The sequence below is a fragment of the Mastomys coucha genome, unplaced genomic scaffold (assembly GCF_008632895.1).
Source record: "Mastomys coucha isolate ucsf_1 unplaced genomic scaffold, UCSF_Mcou_1 pScaffold14, whole genome shotgun sequence".
In the NCBI taxonomy this organism is placed as follows: domain Eukaryota; kingdom Metazoa; phylum Chordata; class Mammalia; order Rodentia; family Muridae; genus Mastomys; species Mastomys coucha.
In genome coordinates, this window is record NW_022196896.1 from 73,869,103 (window position 1) to 73,892,770 (window position 23,668).

General features: G+C 38.2%; 1 protein-coding gene across 3 annotated transcripts in view; it reads left to right on the forward strand.

Moving 5' to 3' along the window:
- Pms1 (PMS1 homolog 1, mismatch repair system component) overlaps positions 1-23,668 on the forward strand; it is a 105,286-nt gene that overhangs the window by 35,964 nt on the left and 45,654 nt on the right. For all 3 annotated transcript variants that reach the window (XM_031367398.1, XM_031367396.1, XM_031367397.1), the window contains exon 5: positions 12,881-13,044. In XM_031367398.1, the coding sequence (XP_031223258.1) occupies positions 12,881-13,044 (164 nt within the window). The remainder of the gene's footprint in view (positions 1-12,880; positions 13,045-23,668) is intronic.

Consider the following 23,668-nt stretch of genomic DNA (forward strand, 5'->3'; position numbering starts at 1 on the left):
CTGACTGGTGTGAGGTGGAATCTCAGGGTTGTTTTGATTTGCATTTCCCTGATGACTTGCTTTCCAAATTCTGCAAGATGGAAAACATCCATCTGCCAGATGTCATTTCTTTTGGTAACCCTAGGATGATTACCACCAGGTCATGGAGTTTTGGTTGTATAGAGAACACATAGGTCTTTTTTTTTTATTTCTTTGGCTTGTTGCAAAGAATTTTTTTTTTCTTTAAACCTTTCCCATTAACATGATGTTTCTCATGAAGTTTTGAGGCTTGTAACACATTGTCTAATAGTAATTGGCTCTTCATTTCCTTGAGGTAATGGACCAGGCAAGCCTGTATGAGACTGAATATGAGTAATATATAATGGATAATTTCTACTTCTGATGGCTTATTGCAATTGTAAAATAATAAAGTTAATTCTGAGTTATCAGATGTGAATTCAGCAGTCTCCATATGTCAAACAACTCTTTCTGCATATAAAAGCTCTTGGTATGTCAGCAGTAGCCCCTTTATAAATTTGGAAGCTCAGTTCCTGAGATGTCCTACATTTGGATAATGGGCACTGTTTGTGGTAGTTTTTGATCACCTGTATTAATACCTTCCCCAGGAGCATTGACCATACCAAACCCGATTTCGTCATTTGCTTTCCCTGGAATTGAAGGAATATTGATTTGATTACCTTATTTTTATAAAAGATCCCTTCCCCATAAGTTTATGGGTATGTCAGCCATATAAGGTCTCAACTTTCCTGTTTGCATTTCTGGTCCCACAGGTAAGGTAATCCATCAGACACTTTGTCTTCTCCATGCGAAAACCTTCTGAAGTGTCCAACCTGGATTCCAGGACTTTTGGAAAAGTATACCAACATCAACCTCTATATCCACCAAACCACCAAACCTCCTGTGTCAACACCATGCATTTGTACCATTAATTATGTCTCTGATCATTAACCACCATTTGCCAGAACACCCGTTTTCCAGTGCTCCCAAAAGCCCCTAACATTTCCATTGGTGCAGCCATGTCCTTAATGTAAGGAAACAACAACAGTTGAGCAAGTCTATCCCTTACATCAGTTTGCATCTCCTTTGTCACATGTGCCATAAGTTTTATTTCTTCCTTGCTATCACCATCTATTACACCATGATGAACAATAAATTCTTGAGAAATGAATCAACTTCTTCCCAGGATTGTTCTTACTGTCCCTGAGGACCATAAACACATAAAACAGTGGTTAATTTGTAGAATTCAACTCTTGGAGCTAATGCAAGAGGGGTCTCTGTAGCCTCTGTGTTAATTGCCATCTGCTGTAAGAAGAAACTTTTCTAATGAGGGTTGCGGGATGCACTGATCTATAGTATAACAGTAACTCATCAGGAGTCACCTTCTTGCTGTGTCCTTGCAGCAGAATAATAAGGGTAGATTTTCCCTTAAGGCCCATGGCTTGTCCAGTCTCATATTGTTAGCTGTATTAGCAATGTGAGGTATGGGTTCAATCTCATAGAGTGATCCTTAAATCCAGTTTTAAAAACGTTGGCTATTCCCATAACATTTTTACCACCAGCATCTTTTACAAGCCCGTCTCTGTTGTAGGTCAAAGGTTTTGTAGCTGCATAATATTGATGATTGTTTTTCCCCTCTGGTAGTATGCAAAATACTTTGAACACTAGTCAGTAGAAGTAAGCTTCTGGATTGACAACAGTTCTGTTTCTCCATGTTTAGTGGCATAACTAAGTGGGTCTTCAGCAATAGGATCTTACTGTCAGGTTGTGGAAGTTAGCCAGTAGTCATGGCAGTGTTTTGAGGAGGGACTATAGGACTCCGTTGGACAATGACTTAACAAGTTTTAACCTGGTTCTGGTACTAGAAATACAAGATATCTAGTTGGGGAATTTTCTTTTCTATTATATATGACTCCATTTATTTTTATTTTTTAATTTTTATATGTAACTCTGTTTAAGTTCTTTCCATATATCTATATATTTTAGGAAGCTTCTACAGAAGTCGGATTCTATATGGTTTTTTGACAGTTGGTTAATGTTAGTTGTCCCTTTATATATTCCTTCGTTTACCTTGCTCTTCCCATCCTCTTGCCCATTTAATCCTCCTATTCTGTTTCTCCCTTACCTCTGTAGAACACTATGTCCTTCCCTTCCTTGGAAGGTCCACTCCTCCCTCTGGTTAGTTACTAGTTACCTACCTTGTGTAGCTATTCTGATCAAAAAATATATATGAAGCTAAAAAGTATGAACTATTTGTTCTTTGGGGTTTAGGTTACCTTGATGAGGACAATCATTTCTGGCTCCATCCTTTACCTACCAACCTGATGATTTCATCTTTCTTAGCAACTGCATAGTCCCAGTATAAATATATCTCAGTTCCATTCATTAGTTAATAGACATCCAGGCTGTTTCCTATTTCTGGCTATTAGGAAGAGAGCAGCAATGAACATGGATGAGCAGGGTATTTGTGTAGAAGGGCATTAGTGTCTTTGGATAGATATGTGATACCTATAGTGGTCTAGCTGGATCTTGAAGTAGATCAGTACCCAGCTTTCTGACAGACCAACACACTGATTTCCATAAAGGCTGTAAAAGTTTGAGTTGTCATTGGTTTTATTGAACTTGGTGATTCTGACTGGGATAAGATGAAATCTCACAGTGCTTTGAACTTGCATTTCTCTCATGGCTAAGGTTATGAACATTTGTTTGTGTATGATCTTTTGAGAATTCTGTTTAGTCTTTTTCCCCATTTTTTTTAATTGGAGTTATTTGTCTTCCTGATGTTTAGTTATTCTAGTTTTATATATATTTTAGATATTAACCATCTATTGAATGGATAATTGGTAACGATCCTTTCCAATCTGAAGGCTGCCACTTCGTCCTAATGCTGGTGCCCTTTGTCATACAGAGGCTTTGCAGTTTAATGAGGTCCCATTTGCTAATTGTTGGTCTTAGTACCTGCACTAACAGTGCTCTGTTCAGAAAGTCTTCTGTGCCAGTGAGTTCAAAACTATTCCCCACTTTTTCTTCTATCAGATTCAGTGTTCTTATGCTGGGGTCCTCGATCCGTTTGGAGTTGAGTTTTGTGCCGGGTGATACATATGGATATAGTTGCATTCTTGTACGTGCACCACCCAGTTTGACCAGCACCATTTGTTGACAAAACTTTTTTTCTCCAGTGTGTACTTTTGTCTTTTTTTTTTTTTTTTTTGGCATTAATCGAAGTGTCTGTAGGTGTGTAGACTTATGCCTAGTTCTTCAACTTGATCCCATTAATCAGTGTGCCTTTTTATGCCAAAAGAGTGCTGTTTTTACCACTGTAGTTCTGTAAAAAGCTGGAAAACCACATTTATTCACATTATTTATTCTGGATTGTTTTAGCTATCCTGGTTTTTTGTCATTGTTTTGTTTTAATGTGTGTGCTTTCATGTGAAGCCAAAGATTGAATTTTTTTCAATTTCCGTGAAGAATTGTGTAAGAATTTTGATGAGGATTGCATTGAACTGTAGATTATGTTTCATAAGGTAGTCATCTTCACAAAATATTAATCCTAGGGATCTATGAGCATGGGAGATCTTTCCATCTTCTGCTATCTTCTTCAGTTTCTTTTGTGTCTTTAAGTTTTTATTATACATATTTTAACTTGGTTAGTTAGCCGATGTTTTTCTGTTTTTTTTTTTTTGCTTGTTTGTTTGTTTTTATGTTTTTATGTTTTCTTTCTCAGTCTGTTTATCAGTTGTATAAAGGGAGGCTACTGTTTTTTTGTGTGGTAATTTTGTATTCTTCTATTTTGTTCAATGTGTTCATGAGCTGCAGATATTTTCTGGTGGAGTTTTTTAAGGTCTTTTATATATAAAATCATATCATCTGTGAATAAATATGCTCTGACTTCTTCCTGTCCTATTTCAGTTATCTTACTGATGAAGCTAAACCTTCAAATACAATAATGAATAGGTATGGGGTTGGTGAACAATCTTAACCTTGCCTTGTTCCTGATTTTTCATGGAGATGCTTCGAGTTTCTCTCCATTTACGGTCATGTTGCCTGTGGGCTTGATAAAAACTGCATTCACTATTGTTGGGATCTGTTCCTCATTCCTTGTCTCCCAGGACCTTTATCCTAATAGGATAATAGACTTTGTCAAAGGCCATTTCTGCATCTAATGAGATGGTCATGTGGTTTTGGTCTTTCAGTTTGTATATAATACAGATCACATTTACTGATTTTTTTGTTTGTTTGTTTGTTTTTTTCAAGACAGGATTTCTCTGTGTAGTCCTGGCTGTCCTGGAACTCACTCTGTAGACCAGGCTGGCCTTGAACTCGAAATTCGCCTGCCTCTGCATCCCAAGTGCTGGGATTAAAGGTGTGTGCCACCACCGCCTGGCTACATTTACTGATTTTTTTGTATATTGAATTATTCCTGCATCTCTGTGATGAAACCTACTTGATCACGGTGGATGATCTTTCTGTCGTATTCTTGGACTTGGTTTGCAAGTATTTTTTACTTTTTTCTTTTTATTTTATTGGATATTTTCTTTATTTACATTTTTTCCCCTTTCCCAGTTTCCCCTCTGGAAATCCCTATCTCATCTCCCTTCCCCCTGCTTCAATGAGGGTGCTGCCTTTTTTTCTAATGGATGGTTTTAGCTCCTTTGTCAAAGATCAAGTAACATAGGTATGTGGGTTCATTTCTGGGTCTTCAGTTCTATTCCATTGATCTACCTGCCTGTCACTGTACCAATACCATGCAGGTTTTTATCACTATTGCTCTGTAGTACAGCTTGAGGTGGTGTGATTCCACCAGAGGTTCCTTTATTGTTGAGAATAGTTTTCACTATACTGAGTTTTTGTTATTCCAAGTGAATTTGAGAATTGCTTTTTCTAACTGTATGAACAATTGAGTTGAAATTTTGATGAGGATTGCATTGAATCTGTAGATTGCTTTCTGCAAGATGGCCATTTTTACTATATTAATCCTCCCAATTCATAAGCATGGGAGATCTTTTCATCTTCTGAAGTCTTCTTTGATTTCCTTCTTCAGAGACTTGAAGTTCTTGTCATTCAGATCTTTCACTTGCTTAGTTAGAGTCACACCAAGGTATTTTATATTATTTGTGATTATTGTGAAGGGTGTTGTTTCCCTAATTTCTTTCTCAATCTGTGTATCCTTTGAGTAGAGGAAAGCTACTGATTTGAGTTAATATTATATCTAGCCACTTTGCTGAAGTTGTTTATCAGCTGTAGGAGTTCTCTAGTGGAATTTTTGGGGTCATTTAAGTATAGTATCATATCATCTGCAAATAGTGATAATTTGACTTCTTCCTTTCCAATTTGTATCCCTTTGACCTCCTTTTGTTGTCTAATTATTCTAGCTAGAACTTCTGGTACTGTATTGAATAGATAAGGAGAGAGTGGCTAGTCTTGTCTAGTCCCTGATTTTAGTGGGATTGCTTCAAGTTTCTCTCCATTTAGTCTGATGTTGGCTACTGGTTTGCTGTATATTGCTTTTACTATGTTTAAGTATGGGCCTTGAATTCCTGATCTTTCCAAGACTTCTATCATGAAGGGGTGTTGAATTTTGCCAATTACTTTCTTAGCATCTAATGAGATGATCATGTGGTTTTTTTCTTTGAGTTTGTTTATATAGTGGATTACGTTGATGGATTTCCATATTTTGAATCATCTCTGTTCCAATGGGATGAAGCCTGCTTGATCATGATAAGTGATCGTTTTGATGTGTTCTTAGATTCTGTTTGGGAGATTTTTATTGAGTATTTTTGCATTGATATTCATAAGGGAGATTGGTCTGAAGTTCTCTTTCTTTGTTGGGTCTTTGTATGGTTTTGGTATCAGCGTAACTGTGGCTTCATAGAAAAAAATGGGTAGTATTCCTTCTGTTTCTATTTTGTGGAGTAGTTTCAAGAGTATTAGTCTTAGGTCTTCTTTGAAGGTCTGATAGAATTCTGCACTAAAACCATCTGGTCCTGGGCTTTTTTTGGTTGGGAGACTTAATGACTGCTTCTATTTCTTTAGGGATTTTGAGATGTTTAGATGGTTTATCTAATCCTGATTTAACTTTGATATTTGTTGTCTGCCTAGAGAATTGTCCATTTCATCCACATTTTCCAGTTTTGTTGAATACAGGCTTTTGTAGTAGGATCTGATGAGTTTTTTAGTTTCCTTGGTTTGTGTTGTTATATTTCCCTTTCCACTTCTGATTTTGTTAATTTGGATACTGTCTTTTTGCCTTTTGATTAGTCTGGCTAAGGGTTTATTTATCCTGGTTTTGTTGATTCTTTGTATAGTTCTTTTTGTTTCTACTTGGTTGATTTCAGCCCTGAGTTTATTTTCCTGCTATCTACTACTCTTGTGTATATATGCTTTTTTGTTCTAGAAGTTTCAGGTGTGCTGTCAAGCTGCTAGTGTAAGCTTTCTCCAGTTTCTTATTGGAGGCACTCAGAGCTATGAGTTTTCCTCTTAGCACTGCTTTCTTTGTGTCCCATAAGTTTGGGTATGTTGTGTCTTCATTTTCATTAAATTCTAAAAAGTCTTTATTTTCTTTCTTTCTTTCTTCCTTGACCAAGTTATCATTGAGTAGAGTGCTGTTCAGCTTCCATGTGTGTGTGGGCTTTCTGTTGTTTTTGATGTTATTGAAGACCAACCTTAGTCTGTGGTCATTTGATAGGCTGTGTGGGATTATTTCAATCTTCTACATCTGTTGATGCCTGTTTTATAGGTGATTTACATGGTGTGGTCAGTTTTGGAGAAGGTACCATGAGGTGCTGACAAGAAGGCATATTATTTTTTTTAGGATCAAATGTTCTATAGATATGTTAAATTCATTTGGTTCATAAATTCTGTTAGTTTCACTGTCTCTGTTTCATTTGTGTTTCTATGATCTGTCCATTGTTGAAGTCTCCCACTATTATTGTGTGAGGTGCAATTTGTGATTTGAGCTTTAGCAAAGTTTTTTTTATGAATGTGTGTGCCCTTGCATTTGGAGTATACATTTTCAGAATTGAGAGTTCATTCTGGTAGATTTTTCCCTTTGATAGTATGAAGTGCCCTTCCTTATCTTTTTTGATAACTTTTTTAATCAAAAAAGTTGATAAAAGTCAACTTTATTTGATATTAGAATGGCTACTCCAGCTTGTTTCTTGGGACCATTTGCTTGGGAAGTTGTTTTCCAATCTTTTACTCTGAGGTAGTGTTTGTCTTTGTCACTGAGGTGCGTTTCCTTTATGCAGCAAAATGCTGGTTCCTGTTTACGTATCCAGTCAGTTAGTCTGTGTCTTCTTATTGGGGAGTTAAGTCCATTGATGTTAAGAGATATTAAGGAAAAGTAATTGTTACTTATTATTTTTGTCGTTAGAGGTGGAATTATGTTTGTGTGGCCATATTCTTTTGGGTTTGTTGAAGATTATTTTCTTGTTTTTTCTAGGGTGTAGTTTCCCTCCTTGTGTTGGTATTTCCCATCTTTTATCCTTTCTAGGGCAGGATTTGTAGAGAGATAGTGTGTAGATTTGTTTTTGTCATGGAATATCTTGTTTTCTCCATCTATGGTAATTGATAGTTTGCTGGGTATAGTAGCCTAGGCTGGCATGTGTGTTCTCTTAGGGTCTCTTTGATACCTGCTCAAGATCTTTTAGCTTTCATAGTCTCTGGGGAGAAGTCTGGTGTAATTCTTATGCGTCTGTCTTTATATGCCACTTGACCTTTTTCCCTTACTGTTTTTAATATTCTTTCTTTGTTTTGTGCATTTGGTGTTTTGACTATTATGTAACAGGAGGAATTTCTTTTCTGGTCCAATCACTTTGGTGTTCTGTAGGCTTCTTGTATGTGTTTGGGCATCTCTTTCTTTAGGTTAGGAAAGTTTTCTTCTATAATTTTGTTGAAGATATTTACTGGCCCTTTGAGTTTGATATCTTTGCTCCTGTCCATATCTATTTTTCTTAGGTTTGATCTTTTCATTGTTTCCTGGATTTCTTGAGTATTTTTGTTAGGAGCTTTTTGCATTTTGCATTTTCTTAGACTGTTGTGTCAATGTTTTCTATGGTATCTTCTATACCTGAGATTCTCTCTTCTGTCTCTTGTAGTCTATTAGTGATGGCTGCATCTGTGACTTCTGCTTTCTTTCCTGTGATTTCTTAATTGTTTCTATTTCCATTCTTAGATCTTGTATGGTTTTGTTCAATTCCCTCACATGTTCATCATGTATTCCTATATTTCTTTAAGAGATTTATGTGTTTCCTTGTAAAGGGCTTCCTCCTGTTTGCCTGTGCTCTCCTGTATTTCTTCAAGGGAGTTATTTATGTCCTTCTTAAAGTCCTTTATCATCATCATGAGATGTGATTTTATGTCAGAGTCTTGCTTTTCCGATGTGATCAGGTAGCCAGGGATAGCTGTGGTGGGAGAACTGGGTTCTGATGATGCCAAGTAGCCTTGGTTTCTGTTGCTTATGTTCTTGCCCTTGCCTCTTCCCCATTTGGTTTTCTCTGGTGTTAGCTGGTCTTCCTGTCTCTGACTATGGCTTGTCCCTCCTGTAAGCCTGTGTCAGCACTCCTAGGAGACCAGTTCTCTCTAGGAGGAATATGGAGAGCTGTGGGACAAGGGTCAGCTCTGGGGCTTAGATGGAAACAAGAATCCTGTCCCAGGCTGTTCCTCAGTTCCTGTGTCCTGAGGGCTGGGTGGGTCCCTCTTGGGCCAGGAATTAATTTGATCTAGGTCTTTTTGTTAGAAACTTGTTCTGGCTGAATTTTTTTTTTTAAAGATTTATTTATTTATTATACGTAAGTACACTGTAGCTGTCTTTGGACACTCCAGAAGAGGGCGTCAGATCTTGTTACGAATGGTTGTGAGCCACCATGTGGTTGCTGGGATTTGAACTCAGGACCTTTGGAAGAGCAGTCGGGGCTCTTAACCACTGAGCCATCTCTCCACCCCCCCTGGCTGAAATTTTTAAACATTTTTTTTTCTTCTAAAATTTTCTTAAATTTTAAGATTTCCAGTGGGAAATGATTTTGGTATTTGATTTTTAAAGAAGTATTTCTTGGGGCTAGAGAGATGGCTCATTGGCTCTGCTTTCCTCCAGGACTTTGGCCGTGGTTCAGTTCCCAGAACCCACATGGTGGCTCAAAAGTGCCTATAACCCTGCTTCTAGGAGACTCCTTCTTGTGGCCTCATGTGGTCCACAGACATTACCTATCCATAGAAAAAAAAATAATCAGAAAGATTTGTCTTTTTTAAAAAAGAACTGTTTCTCTGTGATGTAAAAGTTTGTGAAACTCTTAATTCTTAAGTATTTTTGCACATTATTTAATCTTATCTCTATTTGTTTTGTTTTCCTCTTGGAACATATAATTTGGGGCTAGCATTTATGAATCTATCATAACTTGAGATAGCTCTTTATTTACTTACGCAATTATTTTTATTGGGATTGAACCTAGGTCTTCATACATACTACCCAGGTTACTATAACTCAACTGTATACCCAGCCTTCTCTTATTTTTTATTCTGAGACAAGGTCTCACTAAGTTGTCCAACTTTGAACTCACTTTTAAATTCGGGTAGTCCTTTGCCATGCCAGCTTTTTGAGTAGCTAAATACAGGCTTGTGTCACCAGGCCCAGGATGGGTGCATTGATCTTTTAAGTGACTTTTAGTCTTTTTGACTCTAGTTCATAGGAAGAAAGACCTCTTACATAGCAATCCGCTTTATACAAATCTAGTAAAAACAAGAATCCCATGGAACAGTATATGCCATTATGTGTGGTATACTCCATTTTCTAGCATATTGTAGCATATTCTTTCTTTGCTATCTTATTAAAAACATGCTAGTTATTATATACTTCGTAATCGGTTCGCAGCCATGGAGATGTTATTTATCTACCCCTTCCCAAGACACAGCAGTATCTTCAGACATTTGATAAAGGTAGTGTTTTCCTCTGGTGAGGAAGAGGGCAAATGATTTATGCATAGACAACTACACACACACACACACACACACACACACACACACACACACGCATGCATTCAGACATACACAACTGATCTGTGCCAAGATTGAAAAACCCTATACTGTGTTATTTTTGTTTTTTAACTTGCAAAAAATGAGGTTTATACAGTGCATACTTAAGGGGCTCAAGACTTAGCCTAAAGGAGTTACTGGATTTAGCTTGCCTTTTTTTTTTTAATTCCTTGGGTATTTTTGAGATTATAATATAATTAAATCATTTTCCCTTCCCTTTCTTCCCTCCACATCCTTCTATATACTCCTCCTTGCTCTTGTTCAAATTCATAACACTATAAAAGTTTATTGGTTATTGCATTCACTTATGTCTATACATGTACATTCCTAAGTGTAACCTGGTGAACATATGTTATGTTACTTGTATGAATGTCTTCAGGGCTAACCTTTGTGGTGTGCTCTCCCTTGGGGAAGACTATTTGTTTGTTTTTCAGTATAGCTTGGTTGCCTTTGGTTTTTTTGTGTAGGGTTGAGGACTCCTGGGCCTTGAGAACATCTATTGTTGGTGTCTTTGTTTGTTTTGGTAGTCCTGTTTGTGAGAGTTTTGGGGTGAGGCTTGTGACATTGCTAGGAGAAAAAGTCTCCTAGCGTACTCCCTGACCCTTTCCGTAACATTCCCTGAAGCTTCCCTGAGCATGGAAGTGCTTTGTAGATGTAGTCACTGGGGCTGGACTCCACAACTCTTTATTTTGATTGGTGATTGTATTTTTCTGTAATGGTCTTTTTCTGTTGACAGGTGAAGTTTCCTTGATGAGGTGTAAGTTCTACACTTATCTCTAGGTATAAGGATAAATATTTAAGACATACTAAGAGATTATGTTGGCTTAGTAAGGTGCCAGTTGTAGATCCTCCTTCAAGGTCCATGATTTCATTAGCCCTGGGTAGTTATTGGTTTCTAGTACCAGGCATGATGTCCATCATTTTGAGAATGCCTTAAGTTCAACTAGAGAGCTTTCGGTTACTGCCAAGGTACTGTACCCTGAGGGTTCTTGTGCCATGTTAGTTGTTGTGGTTCAAAGGTGTCATAGCTGGGTAGGATTATTGGTTGTTTACCTCTTTAACAAGCTTGCATGGCTCTTTCTGGTACCGTGAAAGTTAGTCCTCAGTAAAGAGGCATTCAGGTCAGTTCTGTCAGCTTGTCTTTGATGGGACCTCATGGTGGGTGACATTATAGTAGCAGGACACGTGCAGCTGGAAGAGATGACAGAATAACTAAGACCTCACAAGAACTTTAAATCCTGTTGAGAGCAGTTCACCTAGCAACATAAGACCTCCCACTAGGCCCACTGCTTTAGTTTTTGCCACATTAAGGACCAAACTTCCAACACATGAAGGTGAAGGGAGCAAGCCTTATCAATCATATCCCAGCCTCATTTAATGTTTTATTTCAAGACAGGATTGGAATAAGTTACCCAAACTAGCCTTGAATTCACTGTGTGGAGTAGGTGTCTTGAATTATGAGCCTTCTGCCCAGTCTCCAAATAGCTAGGATTTCACCAGGCCTAGCTTATCCTCACTTGATCCTAATGAAAATACAGCCAAGGCTAAAATCTTCATATAATGCAGTCTGAAGAATAGCAGTCAGGAAAAATCAGTTTAAATGTCTGCTTCCTGCCCAATACTTGCAATCTTCTCAGGTCTCTCTCACTTTGATACCATGACAATAAGTTTCTCACCAACACCAAACCAGTTACTGTTGAATCTCCTGAACTGTGAACTGAATTAATCTCCTCACTTAAGTTACCCAAACTCAGATTGTTTGTTGTTTAATTTTAGATATATTTATTTTATGTGCACTAAGTGTTTAGTTTGCATGTATGTTATGTACCACATGTGTGCCTAGTATGGAGGAGATAAAAGGTTATCAGAAGGTGTAAGATCTCCTGGATCTAGAGTGACAGACAGCTTGTATGTATGGGAATCAAATCTGGGTCCTCTGTAAGAACAATTGCTCTTAACTGCTGAGCCATTTCTCCAGCCCCTTGTTTTTTGTTTGTTTATTTGTTTGTTTTTTGTTTTGTTTTTTGCAACAAAAAAACCAAGTGAGTACAGAAAACTAGCACTGCTAAATAAGGTCTATATTGATACTATACTTGAAAATGCTAAAGTGGCTGTGCAGTTGGAGGTGGGCAGAGAATGGAAGAGTTTGGATATTGTAACCAGAGCATGGGATTCTAGGGAAAGCTCAGCAGATGAGGAAGTGTGGCACTGGACAGAAATAAGCATCTGCCTGGAAACTGCAATAACAGTGCCCTTGCTGGGTTTATGCTGTAACGATACATTTGCTATAGTGCTGTAAATAATGCAGTATGCAGTGTCTATGGAAGAACAATACCTTGCTACACTACTATAAAGAACTCACATACCCTGTTGGTAGTTAGAGCTTTATGAAAAGTCAGAATTAAGAACTATGGACCAGTCTTTTGAGGCAGAAGAAATGTCTAACAAATCAACATCAAAAAAGAGACTAATTGGTAAAACCTGTTCTTTATAGTAGTGTGGCATGCCTAAGGTTATTGCAGATGCTGTATAGTCTTACATCACCTATATATTATACTCTAAATGTAGACTAACATCTCCACACGGTTTGATTGTCTGCAGATTTCTTAAGATTGCACTCTAGTTAACCTGTGTTTCTCTACACCATTAAAAATAAAATTACTCTTATTTCCTCAGTGGATCCTGAGTAGAAGAGCCTACTAGGGCATTAGAGTAGTTTCCAAAGATGACCCTTCTTTGGACCTCTGTACTTGGAGGAAGATTGGTCTTCATGGTAGAAAGGGTTGATTATTGATTACATGTGAATTTAGATAAGTGCAGTTTCTTCTGTATCTAAAATGCTTTTATTTGCCAACAGGTACAACTGTAACTGCTCTAAAGTTGTTTAAGAATCTACCTGTAAGAAAGCAATTTTACTCAACAGCTAAAAAGTGTAAAGATGAACTAAAAAACGTACAGGATCTTCTCATAAGCTACGGTGTCCTGAAACCTGACATAAGGATTATTCTTGTACATAATAAGGTGAGCATTATTGTATTTTGTAAGAAGTGTTTGTAGCAATATAATAAAGAGATAGTATAGCCTGTATTAGTGCATGCCATGGAGTGGACGTCTGCCATACTCCACAGTTGTACTTCATTTGCTGAAAGTCTAACCCCATAGTAGGAAACTGGTCCTGTGGAGGTGATTCGGCCTTGAGGAGCTTCCATAAATTGGCTATGTGAAAGAAACCAGAAGAGCTGCTTCTGTCTTCTGTCACCCGAGGAATGGGAAAGGGAACCAAGAGTGCACCTTCATCAGATGCCAAACCTTTTAATACCTTAATCTTGGCTTTTCCAACTCCCCTAACTATGAAAAATGACTGTGCAGTTTGTGGCATTATTTTTTAACCAACTCAAGGATAGTATATAGCTTTCTTTCTTCTCTAAAAAGTTTGGTCCACATCTTCAGTTTTGTCTTTAGTATATAAGGAGCACTGAAGACCAATGGGAAGTCTAATAGAACCTTACACTTTATCAATGATTCCCAGAGACTTTCATCCGGGAACAGCTCTGGAGTATGTCCCTTAGGCAGGTGAAGATGGGCAGTGCTTTTTTCCCATTTGAGATCCAGAATTGCTTAAGATTTCTAAAGGCCACTCCAGCTCATTTCTTGTGTAATGAATCTTGGGGGAAACAAAGGTTTATATTCATTTTTCCTTGATTCCACATAAGCACATTGAAATAGTGAATGGAAGGAAAGCAGATTAACACAGCAGTAGATGGGAAATGGGGAATTAGTCTTCATTGACAACCTGGTATCCATGGTCTGCTGATGTCCTCACAGAACATGCAAATGAACTAGCAATGTACCAGTTTGCAATTGTCCTCTGAACTGAACTCAGAGAAGTTTAATGTGCTACTTAGAGTTGTACAGTGGGTAAAGGGTTGAAATGGGATTGGAAACTGGCATACCCCAGAGTACAGGTTCTTTGCTTGACTGAGGTCTTCCCACTTCCTACTGTGTTGTCCTCTCCATACTTTAGAATATTTGCGGTAACTGAAGGAAGCAGTATTACCTGAGTGTATATGAGGAATTTAAAGCTCAGAGTGACAAAGGAATTCATTTCTTTAGGTATACACATTTATTCTATAATTGCATATGAACTTTTATTAACCATTTTATTCATTTACATTTCAAATGATATCCCCCTTCCCATTTACCCCTCCCCAACGCCCACATCCCACTCCCCTTCTCCCCCCTCCCCTTTGTTTCTATGAAGGTGTTCCACCCACTCACACATTCCCCTCTCACCCCTCTAGCATCCCCATGCACTGGGGCATTAAGCCTTCCTCCCCTACTATTGATGTCAGATAAGGCCATCCTGTGCTACATATGTATCTGGAGCTCCTTCTAAACTCTTTGGTTGGTGGTTTAGTCCCTGGGAGCTCTGGGTGGTCCTAACTGATTGTTATTGTTCTTCCTATGGGGTTGCAATCCCCTTCAGCTCCTTCAGTCCTTTCCGTAGCTCTTCCATTGGGGTCCCCGGGCTCAGTTCTATGGTTGGCTATGAATATCTGCATCTGTATTGGTCAGGTGATGGTAGAACCTCTCAGGAAACAGCTATGTCAGCAAGTGTTCCTTGGCAGCAACAATAATGTGGGGATTCGGTGTCTCCAGATGGGATGGATCCCTAGGTGGGGCGGCCTTTCCTTCAGTCTCTGTTCCATTTTTTGTCCCTGTCTTTCCTTTGGACAAGAACATTTCTGAGTTAAAAATTTTGAGATGCTTGGGTAGCCGCATCCCTCAACTTGGGTCTTTGTCTTTCTAATGAAGGTGGTCTCTACAGGTTGTATCTCCTCCGTTGTTGAGTATTTCTGCTAAAGTCATGACCATTGGATCCTGGGAGCCTCTTGCTTCCCTGGAGTCTGGGAATTTCTGGTGGCTACCCCCAATTCCTCATCCGACATTGCTACATGTTTCTATTGTGTTTGCTGAACCTCTGTACATCTCTCCTGTCCCTCCCAATACCTGTTCTGTCCCCGTTTTTTCCCTCTCCCTCCTCTGTCCCTCCCAGAACCCTCCCTTCCTTCATTATTTTGTCCCCCCTTCTATGTAGGATTGAAACATCTAAACTTTCGTCTTCCTTCTTCTTAAACTCCATATGGTTTGTAGGATGTATTGTGGGTATTCTGAGCTTTGCAGCTAATATCCACCTATCAGTGAGTACATACATGTGTGTTCTTTCATGTCTGGGTTACCTCACTCAGGATGATATTTTCTAGTTCCATCCATTTGCCTGCGAATTTCACGAAGTCATTGTTATTTTAATAGCTGAGTAGTATTCCATTGTGTAAATGTACATTTTCTGTATCCATTCTTCTGTTAAGGGGCATATGGGCTGTTTCCAGCTTCTGGCTATTATAAATAAGGCTGCTATGAACATAGTGGAGCATGTGTCCTTATTACATGTTAGAGCATCTTTTGGGTATATGCTCAGTAGTGGTATAGCTAGATCTTCAACACTATTTTCAATTTTATGAGGAACCACCAGATTGATTTTCCAAGTGGTTGTACCAGCTTGCAGTCCCACCAGCAATGAAGGAGAGTTCCTCTTTTTCCACATCCTCGCCAGTATCTGCTGTCACCTGAGTTTTTGATCTTAGCCCTTCTGATTGGTGTGAGGTGGAATTTTAGGGTCATTTTGATTTACATTTCCCTGATGACTAAGGATGTTGAACTTTTCTTTAAGTGCTTCTCGGCCATTTGAGATTCCTCAGTTAAGAATTCTCTGTTTAGCTCTGTTCCCCAGTTTTTAATAGGGTTATTTGATTCTCTGGAGTCTAACTTCTTGAGTTCTTTGTATATTTTGGATATTAGCCCTCTATCAGATGTAGTGTTGATAAAGATCTTTTCCCAATCTGTGGGTTGTCATTTTGTTCTATTGACAGTGTCCTTTGTCTTACAGAAGCTTTTCAATTTTATGAGGTCCAATTTGTCAATTGCTGGTCTTAGACCATGAGCCTTTGGTGTTCTGTTCAGGAACTTTCCCCTGTGCCAATGAGTTCAAGGCTCTTTCCCCCTTTCTCTTCTATTAGATTCAGTGTATCTGGTTTTATGTTGAGGTCCATATGTTGAGGTTTAACCATAACATTAACAAATTATTTCTTTTATTATAATATTTAGTATATTTTAATGTACACTATAATACAATATAATTTTATTTCTCCTCTCTGCTCCCTGTAAATTCCTCCTTATACCCCTCTGTTCTGTCTTTGTACGGTTTGGCCTCTTTTTCATTAATTTTTACATACATATATGTATGTATATATATATATATTCTTAAATACACTTGCTTTTGTTCATTTTTTACTAACTTGTCAGAAGAATCTTTATTTTCATGCCATGTGAAATGTTTATGATAAAAATCTTTAGTCATCTTAAAAAAGAAAAAATTAAGAAGTGTTAGCCACCTGTTCCTGCTGGCAGAGAGCTCTACCAGATGACACCTTGAGACCCTTCCAGCTCTGCCGTGCTGAGGCGCCTCAGGTTGTTGATGGACAGGCTCCTCCTGCTAAAATAACACTGTGACCTCTGGATCCAGAGGACGTTTAGCAGTTAGAAGTTAAATGTCTCCCAAGTTAAGAAAAGAGCAAGGTCAAAAGAGACATAATCAGTGAGGGGAGACCGATTAAATAATAAGGCATCAAGAGAAATCAAGTTACACATTCATTACAGAAGCATGACTACAAGTAAAGATAATAATTAAAATAGAAAATAAAGGAGAGGTAAAAGTGAGAATGACAAAACAACTTGATAGTATGAAGAATTCTTACTCATTTAGAATTGGGTATATGTCTTCTGAGTTTTCAAGTTTATGTCATTTTCTTAACCAATGTTGGATTATCCAAATATGCATTTTTTTTTTCTGAGAAGGGAAAGAAGTATTTTTGTAATGTGCTGTATTTTATTATGGGGAGACGGGGAGCACAGCCTCTGAAGCAAATTCAGGTTTTTCTATGGCCTTCAGCCATTCCTGGGGTAGTTCAGATCCTAGCCTGTGTGTTGAGAATGTTCTACCATGAACATAGCCATTAATTACCCCAAATCTAGTGGTAAAATAGTCATGGCATTAACATTCTAACTAAGTCTGTACACTGAGCCTTCCTCTGCTCTCAGCTGTTCCTTTAAACATGCTCACGTTCATCACTCTGGGTTCCTGTGAAGAACTTTTGTCTTTGTCTAAAACTGAAGTATAATGATACTGATGAATTTACTGTTTCTGCATTAGAAGCAAACAATCATATTGCACATAAGATGAGACGTACCCTTGCTATTTTGATAACTTGGATTAGCTAGTGTTCCCTCTTTTTATGAAGGTTTAACCTGCCAAGACATTCTTTGAATACTGATAATGTTGATGTTCTTGCCAGTATGGTTATGTTAGAAAGAAGTATTTTTCTTCTTTCATCACCGTGTTCCTTGAAAGCATATTGAATAATGAGATAGCCAAAGTGGATTCAGCGAGTTTATTTAAAGTGAGAGGAGCACTACAGTTTTAGGTTCAGTCAAAAGGACTAAGTCCCTGTGCTGCCCTGCTCTATGGGGCTTTGCATAGACATGAGTAAAAAAGGCTATTTTAGTCTGATAATATTGTATTTGCTGATTATTGCATATGAACAAAAATAAATTTGTAGATCAATAGTTCAGTTTATGTCATATTCATGATTTCTAGTAAGGGCTACTCAGGGTTAGGGTTAGGACAATTTGTGAATGTTTTTTTTCTTTTTCCTGTATTGTTGCTTTTTTAAAAAATTCTTCTCTCATGCAATATATCCCAATAGTAGTCTCTCCACCTTCTAGCCATTTCCTATTCCCCTTGCCTACAGATCCACTGAATCTCCAGTTCCCTTCAGAAAACAGCAGCCCTCCAGGATACCAATCAAACATGGACTAGCAAGATGCACTAACATGAAACACAGACTCTCATATTAAAGCTAGATGAGCAACCCAGTAGTAGGAAGGGGGTCCCATGAGCAAGCTAAAGAGTCAGATACACCCTGACTCACACTATTAGGAGTCTCAGAGAAACTCCAAGCTAAACAGCCACAGCATGTTTGCATATGGCCTAGCATAGACCTATGCATGTTCCATGGTTGACACTTCAGTGTCTGTGATCTCCTATGAACCCTGCTTAGTTGATTCTGTAGGCCCCGTTCTCCTGGTGTCCTTGAACCCTTTGGCTCCTAAAATCCTTGATCCTCCTCTTTTGTTGGATTCTTGGTGTTCTCCCAAATGTTTAGCTGTGGGTATCTGTATGTGCTCTCATCAGCTGCTGGAGGAAGCCTCTCAGATGACGATTGGCTAGGTACCATTCAATGAGTAGAGCAGAATATTACTTCTTTTCTTCCTTTCTTTCTCTCTTCTTTTCTCCCTTTCTCTCTCTCTGTCTCTCTCTCTTTCTCCCTTTCTTTCTCTCTTTCTTTCTGTCTTTCTTTCTTTCTTTCTTTCTTTCTTTCTTTCTTTCTTTCTTCCTCTCTTCTTCTTCTTCATCGTAGTCATCATCGTCATTGTCATTGTTGTCTGTTCTGTTAGGTTCTACCCTAGGTATCTGAGCCATCCTGCTTCTAGTCCCTGGTCCTCCAGACAGTGTCTGGCATGAGTTCTCTCTCATGGCTTGGCCCTCCTTAGACAAGCCATTGGTTGGCCACATCCCACAAGTTCTGTGTCAACATTACCCTAATCACAGTTTGCAGTCAGGACAGATTATAGGTCATAGATTTTGTGACTGGCTTGCTGTCCTAGTCCCACCACTGGGAGCCTGCACTTGTTACAGAAGATGGGCAGTTTAGCTTCCATATTCTCCATTACTAGGAGTTCTCATTAGGGTCACCCTCATAGGTTCCAGGAAGTTCCACTGTATTAGGTTTGTACATTGCCTCCTAAATACCCACTTAGTCCAGTTTTTCTCACATTCCATCTCTCCCTTTCTCATCTGATCCCTCTGTTCTCATTCCCACCTACCTCCAGTACATGCACAAAATCTATTCTATTTTCCCTTCCCAAAGAGATCCATATGTCCCCCTAGATGCTTCCCTTTTACTTAGCTCCTCAGGGCTTGATTATCAATTGTAGCATGATTATCAATTACTTAAACAGGTCATGTCCACTTATAAGTAAGCACATACCATGTTTGTGTTTCTAGGTCTGGGTTACCTTGTTTAAGCCAGTTGTTTCCTAGGTCCATCCATTTCCCTACAAGTTTCATGATGTAATTTTTTTCTAACAACTGAGTAATATGCCATTATGTAAATATACCACATTTTAAAAAAAAAAATCTATCCTTTAGTTGAGAGACATCTAACTTGTTTCCAGGTTCTGGCTACTATGAATAAAGCCACTGTGAATACAGTTGAGCAAGTATCCTTGTGGTAGGATGGAGGGTCTTTTGGGTATATGCCCAAGAGTGGTATAGCTAAGTCTTGAAGTAGATTGATTCCCAATTTTGTGAGAAACCTCCATGTTGGTTTCCAAAGTGGCTGTATAAATTTGAATTCCCATAAGAAATGGAGAAGTGTACCCTTGCCCTACATGCTTGCCAGCATGAGCTGTCATTTGTGTTACTGATCTTAACCATTTTGAAAGATACAAGATAGAATCTCAAAGTAGTTTTAATTTGCATTTCCCCAATAGCTAAGAATGTTGAATATTTCTCTAAGTGTTTCTCAGCCATTTGAGACTCTGTTATTGAGAATTCTCTATTTCAATCTGTCCCCTATTTTTAATTGGATTTTTTGGTTTGTTGGTACCTAGTTTCTTGAGTTCTTCATCTATTTTGGAAATAAGCCCTGGGTCAGATATAGAATCAGTGAAAGTCTTTTTTCATTCTGTAGGCTTCCATTTTGTCTTATTGATGGTGTCTTTTGACTTTCAGAAGCTTTTCAGCTTCATGAGGTCTCATTTATTAATTGTTGATCTTAGTGCTTAGGCTATTGTTGTTGTAATGTTCAGGAAGTTGTTTGCCATGCCAATGTGATTAAGGCTATTCCCTACATTCTCTTCTGTCAGGTTCGGTGTGTTTGGTTCTATTTTAATGTCTTTGATCCACTTGGACTTAGTCATCAAGTTAGACCAGGTCTGCTTTGTTTGGAGGTCTGCTTAAATTCAACATAGCTCAAACAGTAGGCCAATGTAGATGACAAAAATTTATTCTAATCAAGCTCTTACTTGATTCATCAAGGCTACAGAACAGACTAGGGAGCTGAACTGTGACCCTCAAGGCACATTGTATAGCATATATTTAAAGGATAAAAACAATAAATCAAGGGGAAGCAGGGTATAGACTGTAGCATTGTCCAGTTATATTTTGACATGAAGGATTGAACAAGGGAGTTTCAGTGAGAATAGGAGTAGGTTCCTGGGCCTGGGAACATGAACTTAGTTTGACTCGGCCAGCAAGATGAAGAAGTTGTCCTTGAGATGTCTGGACTCAGACAGTTCTCTCCTTACAAGTTGTTCCTGAGATGTCTTGATTCAGACAACCGTTTTCTTACAACAGAAACTGTTCAGCTATTGGGAAGACCTCAGCTCCCCTAGGGCCTAGGACTTTGAACTTAGTTTCTCCCTGTGATTAAATGGTGTCTGAAAATGAAATGGTAGTACTTAGAATAAATTCCTCTTGCGTGTTCCCAACATGTTGAAGGTGCTTTCTTTTGTCCAGTATGTGTTTCTGGCATCTTTATAAAAAAAATCAGATGTCCATAGTATATGGAATTACATCTAGGTCTAAGATTCAATTCCATTGATTAACATGTCTTTTTATGACAATACCATTTGGTTTTTATTGCTATAACTCTACAGAAGAGATGTGTGTGTGTGTGTGTGTGTGTGTGTGTTTCCCTTTTGATTTTGCTAGTGTAAAATTGTTTATTTCCTGTGTTTTCATGAGTGCAATTAACCTTTTTGGATGGGAGTTTTCTTTCTAGTGTCTTCTATAGAGCTGGATTTATAGATAGATATTGTTTATATTTGACTTTATCATGGAATAACTTGTTTTCTTCATCTATGGTGATTGAAAGTTTTGCTGGGTGTAGTAGTCTGACCTGGTATCAGTGGTTTCTTAGAGTCTGCAGGATATCTGTCGAAGCCCTTCTGGGTTTTCGAGTTTCTGTTGAGAAGTCAGGTATAATTCTGATAGGTCTGCCTTTATATGTTACTTGGCCTTCTTTCCTGAAACTATTAATATACTTCATTTGTTCTGTATGTTTAGTGTTTTGATCTTTATGTGGCAGGGGTACTTTCTTTTCTGGTCTAATCTGTTTGGAGTTTTGTGTGCTTCTTGTATCTTAGTAAAATTTTCTTCTATGATTTTCTTGAAAATATTTTCTGGGCCATTGATTTAGAATTCTTTCATTCTACTATTCTTGTTGTTCTTAGATTTAGTCTTTTCTTGTGTCTCTGATTTCCTGGATGTTTTATGTCAACAGTTTTTTCAGGTTTAACACTTTCTTTAACCAATGTGTATTGTGGATTTAGATTATTGCTTATATTATGTTAATTGGGTTCCCAAATAACACAAGAATTCACACATCTACATGTAAGACAATGTGGGTCCCTGCTCCCAGTTGGCTCTAATTGGTAAATAAAGTTGTCAATGGCCAATGGCTGGGCAGGTAGACAGAGGTGATTCTTGAGGTTCCCAATGAGGAACATGGGAGAGAGAAGAGAAGGCAGAGCCACAATGGCAGTGCTGGGGAAGCAGGAGGATCAGACTTGAGAGCTGGAGAATTGAAAGCATACAACCATATAAGAGCTGGGGAAGAGTGGCCCCAGAGGCCACCCTACCTACGCACAATAGGGTCTTGGGTAGCAAAGATGGAATCTAGGTTTTAGTAAGTAATAATTCAGGAGTATTGGAGAAGAGGCATAACAGTGAGTTACTGCAGTCTTCTGATACTTGGTAGATAACTTGAATGTCCCCCAACTCCTGCCTAGTGTGTTCCATGTATTTAAAGTGTGATATTCACATCTCACCTCCATTTCACCTCCCTTGTTCAGCAGCAGCTGTCTGAGAGAATTGGAAGTGCCTGGGATACATAGTTCAAGGTGGTGAGTTAAATGAATTAGCTGATCTTAAAATCACTATCTATAAATATTTTAAACACTCTGTCCTCCCAGATTTTCTCTGTACTCATTATTAAAATGATTTTCTTTTAAGGATTTGTTCATTTCTATTCCCTAGTGACCTCAGATATTTAGTTTCTTTTCACTTCTATTTTTTTTGCATCTTTGATTTTATTTATTTGATCGTTTATGCATCAGGACCATATTGACCCTATTATTATGGCTCTGTAATACATTTTAAGGTCTGGATTGGTATTCCCCACATTTTCCTTTTTGCTTCTGATTGTAGTGGCACTCTGGGGTCTTTTGTGGTTCTATTTGAATGTTAAGTTCATCTTTTTCTATTCCCATGAAAAATGAGATAAGGATTTTATTTGGGGTTGAGTCAAATCTATAAAATGTTTTAGTGTAGTAGTCATTCATTTGGTGTAATATTCATTTTACCAATCCAGGAGCATTAGTGTCTTTATCTCTTTCTTTAGAGGTTTAAAGCTCTCATTGTAGATTACCTTCATATCTTTGTTGATCATTCCCAGGTATTTTATTTTCTTTGAGGGTTTGTTTGATAAAGTGGAGTGTGCCCATGATCTCTCTCGTTTTTTAATGTTTGATATTGATGTGTAGAAAAGCTATTGATTTCTGCATATTGAATCTGTATGCTGCCACATTGTTGAATTTGTCATTTCTAGAAGTTTTCTGGTAGAATTCTTGCGATCTCTAATGTTTACAGTGGATCACCATGTCCACTGTAAATAGGAATAGTTGGATATCATCTTTCCTGATTGTATGCCTTTAATTTCCTTCTCTTGCTTATTGCCTCATTTGTACTTTGAAAACAGTACTACGAACAACAGTATGAACTAACTAGTACCCTCAGAGCTCCCAGGGACTAAACCACCAACCAAAGAGTACACATGGTGGGACTAATGGCTCCAGCAGCATATGTATAGCAGAGGATGGCCAAGTCAGTCATCAATGGGAGGAGAGGCCCTTGGCCCTGTGAAGGTTCTATGCCCCAGTGTAGGGGAATGCCAGGGCCAGGAAGCTGGAGAGGGTAGGGTGGGTTGGTGAGCAGGGGGAGGGAACAGGGGATTGTTTTAGGGTTTTTTTTTTTTTTTTTTGGAGGGGAACCTGGGAAAGGACATATCGTAAATAAGAAAACATCTAATAAAAAAATGCATTTCCAAAAACAAGAAAGAAAGAAAATAGGTAGTACTTTTGAAAATGACTGGGAATACTAGACGTCCCTGTCTCATTACTAAATTCAGAGGGATTGATTCAATCTTTTTCCATTTCAGATGATGTTGGTTGTGGGTTTCTCATATATAGCTTTTTACTAGGCTGAAATATGGTCCCTGTGATTCTCCTAAGATTTTATCATGAGGGCATAATGGATTTATCAATAGCTTTTTCTGCATCTACTTAGTTTATATGATTTGGATAATTAAGTTCACTAATGTGGCTTATTACATTACAGACTTGCATATATTTAACTATCCTTACATTCAGGTAGTTCAAGCCAACATGGTGAACCATCTTTGAG